The 9,137-nt window shown below is 46.8% G+C and overlaps 1 protein-coding gene across 1 annotated transcript; it reads left to right on the top strand.

Annotated features, from left to right (window-relative positions):
- Positions 1–1,791: 1,791 nt before the first annotated feature.
- Positions 1,792–6,326, top strand: FAM136A (family with sequence similarity 136 member A). Its single transcript, XM_069580490.1, has 3 exons — positions 1,792–1,994; positions 2,892–3,032; positions 4,820–6,326. Exons 1-3 carry the CDS (start codon positions 1,869–1,871, stop codon positions 5,006–5,008), a joined length of 456 nt encoding a protein of 151 aa, XP_069436591.1. The 5' UTR covers positions 1,792–1,868; the 3' UTR covers positions 5,009–6,326.
- Positions 6,327–9,137: the final 2,811 nt, after the last annotated feature.

The raw sequence follows: 9,137 nt of genomic DNA, 5'->3' as shown, positions 1-9,137 counted from the left end.
TATGTTAGGTGAAGGGACCAGACCCCCACAAAAGTACATAGGAATGAATGATTTATATATAAATACATATATTATATTCTAGAAAAGAAAAGGATAATCTGTAGTGAAAGAGCAGATTAGTGGTTGCTTGGGGTCAGGAGCAGTAGGGGGAAAAAGGCCAGAGGTTGACAGGGAAAGGTCAAGGACTGTTAAAACTCATCAAGCTGTTTACATCTAAGATCTGCACACCTATCTTTTACATGAATCATATTAAATATTTTTTTCACTTTGCTGTACAGCAGAAATTGGCACAACACTGTAAATCAATTATCAGTTCAGTCGTGTCCAACTCTTTGTGACCCCATGGACTACAGCACGCCATGCCTCCCTGTCCATCACCAACTCCCGGAGCTTACTCAAACTGTCCATTGAGTCGATGATACCATCCAACCATCTCATCCTCTGTTGTCCCCTTCTCCTTCTGCCTTCAATCTTTCCCAGCATCAGGGTCTTTTCAAATGAGTCAGTTCTTCGCATCAGGTGGCCAAAGTACTGGAGTTTCAGCTTCAGCATCAGTCCTTCCAATGAATATTCAGGACTGATTTCCTTTAGGATGGACTGGTTGGATCTCTTTGCAGTCCAAGGGACTCTGAAGAGTCTTCTCCAACTCCACAGGTCAAAAGCATCAATTCTTCGGCGGTCAGCTTTCTTTATAGGCCAACTCTCACATCCACACATGACTACTTGGAAGTACTGCTCACTCTTAGAAGAACCATAGCTTTGACTAGACGGACTTTTGTTAGGAAAGTGACGTCTCTGCTTTTTAATATGCTGTCTTGTTGGTCATAGCTTTTCTTCCAAGGAGGAAGTGTCTTTTAATTTCATGGCTACAGTCACCATCTGCAGTGACTTTGGAGCCCAAGAAAATAAAGTCTGTCACTGTTTCCATTGTTTCCCATCTATTTGCCATGAAGGGATGAGACTGGATACCATGACCTTAGTTTTCTGAATGTTGAGTTTTAAGCCAACTTTTTCACTCTCCTCTTCCACTTTCATCAAGAGGCTCTTCAGTTCTTTGCTTTCTGCCATAAGGGTGCTGTCATCTGCATATCTGAGGTTATTGATAGTTTTCCCAGCAATTTTGATTCCAGCTTGTGCTTCATCCAGCCCAGCATTTCTTATGATGTACTCTGCATATAAGTTAAATAAGCAGAGTGACAATATACAGCCTTCACATACTCCTTTTCTGATTTGGAACCAGTCTATTGTTCCATGTACAGTTATAGCTGTTGCTTCTTGACCTGAATATAGATTTCTTAGGAGCCAGGTGAGGTGGTCTGGTATTCCTATCTCTTTAAGAATTTTCCACAGTTTGTTTTGATCCACACAGTCAAAGGCTTTGGCAAAGTCAACAAAGCAGAAATAGATGTTTTTCTGGAATTCTCTTGCTTTTTCTATGATCCAACAGATGTTGGCAATTTGATCTCTGGTTCCTCTGCCTTTGCTAAATCCGGCTTGAACATCTGGAAGTTCACGGTTCACATACTGTTGAAGCCTGGCTTGGAGAATTTTGAGCATTACTTTACTTTAGTTTTTTTAAAATAAACAAAAATGAATTTAAAGAACTTTAGGTAAGAGAGGGGAACAGGGACCCAGACAGGTAAGGAGAGAAAAGAACCCTTTGGCACTAGCAGAAGTGCGCAGACCTGGTAAAGAATCCCGGAGGTGGGCGGGGACGGCGGGGGCGGGACCCCGGGGCGCCGCGAGAGCGGGCCGCCAGGAGTGCAGTTACTCCTCTCGGACGCTAGGGGGCGGCGTGGGCAGGGAAAGGGCGCGCCGCGGTGACCCGGGAAGTGGCGGCGAGGGGGCGGGCCGGTGCGCGGCAGGCCATGTGGGCGCCGGCGCAGCCGGGAACCGCGCGGGTAGCCATGGCGGAGCTGCAGCAGCTCCGGGTGCAGGAGGCGGTGGACTCTATGGTGAAGAGTCTGGAGAGGGAGAATATCCGGAAGATGCAGGTAGCGGGGCGGAAGCCGACCTGGGGTTGGGGGGAGCGAGTACGGTGCGGGGTTTTCTGCCCCTTCCCGCAGCCGCCTCAGGATCCTTCCGCACCACTGCCTCCCAGCCTGCAGACCCGGGTCGGGGTGTCCCTGGGGTCGTCGCTGCGCCCTTGGAAGCACTGCTCACTCTTAGAACTGGAGCTTCGGCTGAGCGAATGAAATCTGTGAGCCCTCGCCACGCGCAAGGCCGTTTGCCCCCCGCCCCCAAGGCCAGGCCGGGGAGGGGGTGTCCCCTCGCCAGGGTTGAGAAGCCCCCTGGAGTAAGGTGTTCAGCCTCCCCCACCTTCCCGTCTTGCGCGGCCGCTTCGCAGGTGAGCAGCCAGAGCCCGCCCAAAGAGCACCGCCAAGGTGAAAGACCGGAAACCCGACGGTGCTCGGCCTCCTCAGTGGCCTGGTCATGCTCGGCTCACGCAGCGATGTCTCATATGCTGTTCTGCTTTGATCCCCTGAATGTTAAGCGGCTGTTGATCCCGCTTCCCCGACCGGATTGTGGGTTTTGCTTGTCAGGGTGTCCCTGGAGTCAGTGGACCAGTTGCCCCCTGGTGGATGGTTACTAGATCGCTGACCTCTGAACCCTGTGGTTTAGGCACCTGGTTTTCAGAACTTGGCCCCATCTCATCCTCCACCACCCTCGGCCATCCAGCCGTCGGTTCAACAACTGTCAGTGAGCTAGCAGCAATGAAACACTCTGCTAGGCACCGAGGGTAATGTTTCCATTCGTGGTTTTAAGCTCTTGGTGTCTATTCTAAAGAGAGGCGCTGGTGCGACGCGCCCCCTAGCCTCTGCTGCACTCGGTGGTGGTCATCTCTGCACTAAGGCTTTCCTGCCTCACCCTTCTCTGCCCTCCCCCCACAGGGCCTTATGTTCCGGTGCAGCGCCGCCTGTTGTGAGGAAAGCCAGGCGTCTATGCAGCAAGTGCACCAGTGCATTGAGCGCTGCCACGCACCTCTGGCTCAAGCCCAGGCCCTGGTGACCAGCGAGTTGGAGAAGTTCCAGGTGAGGAATACCCCAGCCAGACCACTCCAGCCCTAGGTGTTGCTCTTTTGCAGATGACAAACGTTGGCTCAGAATTCTTGGCTTTAGTGTCTTGTTTCTTTGTTAACATCTGTGACAGTCCTATGTCCAGCTAGTCTTTACACGGTTTAAAAATTTGGAAAAAGTCCTAGAGGTTGAGTGCTGTAAGAATTTCCCATAGAAAGGGAGTTCATGACCAAGAGCCTTATTTTTTTTTTCCCCATAGACATCAAATATATGTATACTGTACAGTATGAAGCTTTGTAAAATATATTAGTTCATTCTTACAATAGCAGAATCCCCAGGAAAGTAGAATAAGCCAGTCTTTAAAAGGTCCAGATTAGAGCAAGATCCTACCATCATTTTGTGGGTTTTCCCACCCAGGATGCCCCTACTTGCTGTACCCAGAGGGCAGCTCCTGTGTCACTAAAGAGCAGTCATTTACATGAAGCATTATTTTTGTTGACTCATTGATGCCTGACTCGCAAGCCTCTCTGAGGTCACTGAGAGCCCCCTCTCCCCCTGCCCTGCTCCATATTTCTCTCTGGAGCAGCAAAGGGTGTCCCCAGCTTCCTTTTACTCCCTTCCTCTGGGTATACATTCCTGAAACTTGGGTGGAAGAGGGCCCACTTCTGATCAGGCTATTTCATAGCCTAGGACTCTGTTCATGTGGACAAATTTATATCCAATGTGAAATGTTTTTATATTCTATATAAAATTCTTCAAAATGACTGGCACTGTAAAAGAATAACTTCTCCAAGATCATGAAACTCCAAAGGGTTTCTCTGTGTTTGACACTTTATTTTACAAGTCTTTCAAAGTTTGCTTCTTGAATTACTGTACAACTTTCTCTTCCATTCACTGTTCAGTCCTGCAGTCAGGCTTACTTTTCCATTGCACCAGAACCACTCTTTCCACTCCCCTCCATGGGGCCAAATCCAATGGTCATTTCTCATCTACCCAGTCTCCCTCCATCACTGACACAGTGGATCACTCTCCCCCTTGTTTAAAAATCTTTATTCATTTGGCCACCAGGATAGGATAGCTCACTCTCCTGGTCACGCCTCCCCACCCCTGCACTCCTTTCATGTTCTCATTTACTGTCTTTTTTACTCTCTCCAATCTCTGAAGAGCAGGGGAGTGCCCAGGGTTATGCTTGGACCTCAGTCTAGTTCTGTAGTCTCATAGCAAATATCTACATACTGACAGCTCCTGCATCCATATCTTTAGACCAGCTTCACTCCTTATCCAGGTTCATATATCCAGCTGTTTCGCCAGCGTCTTCACTTACTTGTTTGTCCATCTCCCTCCACTGGAATATCAGTTCACGGAAAGAAAGAGCTTTATCTGTTTTACTCATTGCTGTATTCCCCAACAGGAGAGTCCCTAGCACGCAGTAGAAGCTCAATAAATATTTGCTGAATTGAGTATTTTTCTGTAGTGATGCCAGATCTTATAAAATCAAGGTGTTTGAAAGTCTATAGTTGAGTAACAGTAGCCTCTAGTTCCTTCTTACTTCCTGGAAGGCACTTCTTACAATTTTTTGGGTCATTCAGCTACTTTCTAGTAATGCTTTGTCTGGGCCCTCATGGTGCCACCCTCTGTTTTAATCAGGACAGTCTTGGTCAATTCCACTATAGTGTCCCTTTAATTGATCGAGATAATACACGTCAAGCCAAAACATGTAGTGTAGAATGTGGCACATGATAAGCACTTGGTAAATGAAGATCAGCCTTTCATTTGGTCTACCCTGTTCCTTCTTGCCACAGGACCGCCTGGCCCGGTGCACTATGTATTGCAATGACAAGGCCAAAGATTCGATAGATGCAGGGAGTAAGGAGCTTCACGTGAAGCGGCAGCTGGAGACCTGCGTGACCAAGTGTGTGGATGACCACATGAACCTCATCCCAACCATGACCAGGAAGATGAAGGAGTCCCTCTCTTCCATTGGGAAATAGCTGTCTGCTAGTGGCCATCAGGGCTGAGGGCAGGAATCAATTTAAAAAGAGGAATGGGGATTTGGGTCTTTTAAGGAGAGTTGATGAATGAGGAAATTAAGAACAGCAGCAAGTCTAAGGCCTGTGTTTCTCTCCTCTGGACGCTGGTTCCTTTGTGCTTCAATCCTAGAAAGTGAAATGGATAAAAAGCAGTGCTAAAATTTGGGTCACAGATAGCACAGGAGGTTTGTTGTGAGCCTGAGTTTCATGTGGCAAGTACTTCTCCTGCCAATAGGGAGTCTCCCCTGTACCAAACCAGGGCCCTCCAAGGTACCAGATCCTCTTATTGCACAGATACCAAGAGGCTGGCAGGTTCACGTAACCAGCTTATGGTCTAGTGGAGTGTGAAAGGAGGTGTTTCTATTTGGTGTCCACCTGCTGTTTACCAGAAGGATCACTACAACATTTTCCACAAACGAATAAAATCCATGCAGTCACTAATGTAGAAAGGGGCAGGGGTCTTCCAGGGGGTTTGTTTTGCTTGTTTTTCTTTTATTGGCAAGGGTATGACGTTAAGATGTAAAGTTGGGAGAGGCAGTTTGGATAAAAACGTTGAAAGGGTCCCTGCAGGTACTCCTTTCTGACCATCAAGATGTGGATGTGTGTTTCTTAAAATTCTCACACATCACATCATTCAGCCGGGAGACCCTGCAAAATTGTAAGAAGCGATCTCACACTGGTAAGGGAGGCAAGTGCTCTCCCTCTCACTGGCAGCCATGGTGGGCCCTGAGGCCGCCTGCAGCAGAGTCAGCAAGCTACCAGACAATCTTACAGTGACACTCAGCCTGGAAGGGAAACGGGGTTTTGACAGTATAATATGCTCATATTCAGGAATGAACAGCAAAAGAGGAACTATTAGCTACTTCATTAAGAGGGTTGTGAAGGACGGGCTTTGGAAAAATCTGTTTCTCATGAAACAGAATGAAAGCCTAAACCCAGTGTTGCTCACTTTGCCCCCTGAAATAACAGCTTTGTTGAGACAATCCCCTGGCAACAAAAAAAATCAAGGGAGGAAAAGTAAGCAACTCAGGGATGAACTGTGGCTCCTTTAGAGCGATGAAGGTACTGCCCTCCATTACCAAATACCACTTTTGCCAGGGCCTTTGCTACACGTGTTGTTCTTGCCCCAGTTCTGGCCCCTTATCATTGTGATAAGGACCTTGTCTTTTTACCAACTTACTACTTGAAATGATAATATTGTCTGTTTGCTGTATCAAGACTGTGATATATTTTCCTAGTGGTTTGGTTTTCGCAATAAATAAGACTTAATTTTCTTCCACTATTGTGTTTTTTCCCTTATATCTGGACAGTGAATATATAACTTTGTCAGGATGCCTCCCTTTGTAACGTGTGAAATAAATTTAAGATGTCCCAGGGAGTGAAAAGTAGTTACGTGTTATAGTCCGGGTGCTTCTAAGGGAGAACTTTGAGGAGATACTAGAGCGCTGTGAATATAGATGTGTTAATGTGAAAAGACAAACTGGAACGCTGAAGAATTCAATATCCACATCAGGTCTCTAGCTTCCACCGTGGAACTAGGCAGGTGGCCCTGCGCTTCCCACACCCCTCGGTCAGTTGTCTGTGTTTGCCTTATTCTCATTCTGAGGCTGTTACTCGACCCAGGAGCTCGCACGCATATCCTACCATTTGAAGACATGGTTACACCCCAGGAGAAAGGCTGGCTGTTCTCACTGCTCCTTGCAGGTCGTCTCTGGCCTCCAAGGTTCATCCTTTCCACTTCCTCTGCCTGAAGAGCCCTCTGGCCAGGCCCAGCATATGTAACTTCTACCCATCAGAGGCAGGCAGGATAGGAGCTCTCCAAAGATGTGCTCATCCTAATCCCTGGATCCTGTAAATACACTACCTTGCAGGTTACCAGGGACTTTGCAGATGTTGATTAGGTTACAGACCTGAAAATGGGTTGATTAGCCTGGATTACCTAAGTGGGCCTGATCTAATCAGTTTCCCTAGCTGAGGTCAGAAGAGATGAGACAGAAGAAGTTCGAAAGCATGAGAGGATTCAACCCCCACTGCTGGGGGGTGGATATGGGACACATGGAAAGTGTGGGGAGGGATGGGAGTGGCTGCACAGACCCCCAGCTGCCAGCCGGCAAGAAATCAGGACCTCAGTCCTGCCACAACAAGGAACTGAATCCAGTAGACAACTTGAATACACTTGGAAGCAGATGGATCTAAAGAGCATCCAGAAAGGAACACAGCCCTGCCAACACCTTAATTGTGACCCTGTGCAGCTAAGCAAAGGACCCTGCAGCGCCACACATACCTGACCTACAGAACTGTGTGATTATAACTCTTGGCAACTCCAATATGTAGTACAGTATGATTAACTATTGTCAGCATGCTGTACATTACCAAGCGTTGTTGTAACACACTAAGTTTGTGGTAATTTGTTATGGAAGCAATAGGAAACTAACATACCGTCCTTAAGCCCCATCATTCAGTACAAATACCGCTTCCATGAAGCCTTCTCTGGTTTCTCCATCTATTGGTGTGTTCCCTGTTAAGTCTCAAAGCATTCTGCCCCCAAGCCTCTTCAGCCATCCCCATGGTCCACCTGGGTTATATAATTACAGTCATCGACATACATCATATTTCTCCCACTAGATGATGTAATACTCAGGGCGGTCACTTCAGTCCTGTCCGACTCCTAGTGACTCTGTGGATGACCCCGCCAGGTTCTTTTGGCCATGGGCTTCTCCAGGCAAGAATACTGGAGTGGGTTGCCACGCCTTCCTCCAGGGGATCTTCCCAACCCAGGGATTGAACCCACATCTCTTACGTCTCCTGCATTGGCAGCTGGGTTCTTTAGCACCAGTGCTACCTGGGAAACCCACTCAGGGCAGCATCTGAGGCTTATTCATCTTTTATTTTCCTTCCAAGGTGTAGCACATACATGTAGACTGCTAAATTTTTCTTGAAAGGATGTTTCACAGCTTGTATGGCTGGTTATTGTTTAATAAGATGAATTGCTGTGACAATGAAGAATTGAAAAATGGGCCTAGAAATATTTGTGACTATAGAAAGGAAGAGCTGATTGATGATGGATACTGACAGCATAAGAAAAGTAGACGGGATGACAGTCAGGTAGATGAATCTGGGGATGGGGACGACAGAGGAGGAGATGGTTAGATGGCATCACCAACTCAATGGCCATGAGTTTGAGTAAATTTCAGGAGTTGGTGATGGACAGGGAGGCCTGGCATGCTGCATTCCATGGGGTCACAGAGTCAGACACGACGTAAGTGACTGAACTGAACCAAATCAGCATGAACAAGCAGAAAGTTATGTCGCTGATGAAGGGACAACATAAAGCCCCAGAAAAACAACTATATGAAGTGGAGCTGGGCAGCCTTCTGGAAAAAGAACTCAGAATACTGATAGTGGAGATGATTCAGTATCTTGGAAAAAGAATGGAGGCAAAGATTGAGAAGATGCAAGAAATGTTTACCAAAGACCCAGAAGAACTAAAGAACAAACAGAGATACACTAGAAGGAATCAATAGCAGAACAACTGAGGCAGAAGGAGGACAAATGACATGGAGGACAGAATGGTGGAGATCACTGCCACCAAACAGAATATAGGAAAGAAAGGAAAGGAAATGGAAGACAAGCTAAGAGCCCTCTGGGACAGTAAATGCATCAACATTTGCGTCATAGGGGTCCCAGAAGAAGAGAGAAAGGGCCTGAGAAAATATTTGCAGAGATAATAGCTGTAAACTTCCCTAACTGGGAAAGGAAATAGTCAACCAAGTCCAGGAAGCACAGAGAGTCCCAGGCAGGGTAAACCCAAGGAGGAACACGCTGAAACACATAGTAATTAAACTGACAAAAATTAAAGACAGAAATAAAATATTAAAAGCAACAAGGGAAAAATGACAATATACAAGGGCACTCCCATCAGGCTATCAGCTGATTTCTCAACAGAAACTCTATAAGCCAGAGGGAATGGCATGATATATTTAAAGTGATCAAAGGGAAGAATCTACAACCAAGAATACTCTACCTAGCAGGAATCTCCTTCAGATTTGATGGAGAAATCAGAAGCTTTCCAGACAAGCTAAAGTTAAGA

The sequence above is a fragment of the Ovis canadensis genome, chromosome 3 (genome assembly GCF_042477335.2).
Source record: "Ovis canadensis isolate MfBH-ARS-UI-01 breed Bighorn chromosome 3, ARS-UI_OviCan_v2, whole genome shotgun sequence".
Taxonomy (NCBI): Eukaryota; Metazoa; Chordata; class Mammalia; order Artiodactyla; family Bovidae; genus Ovis; species Ovis canadensis.
This window is presented reverse-complemented; position numbering and strand designations above follow the sequence as displayed.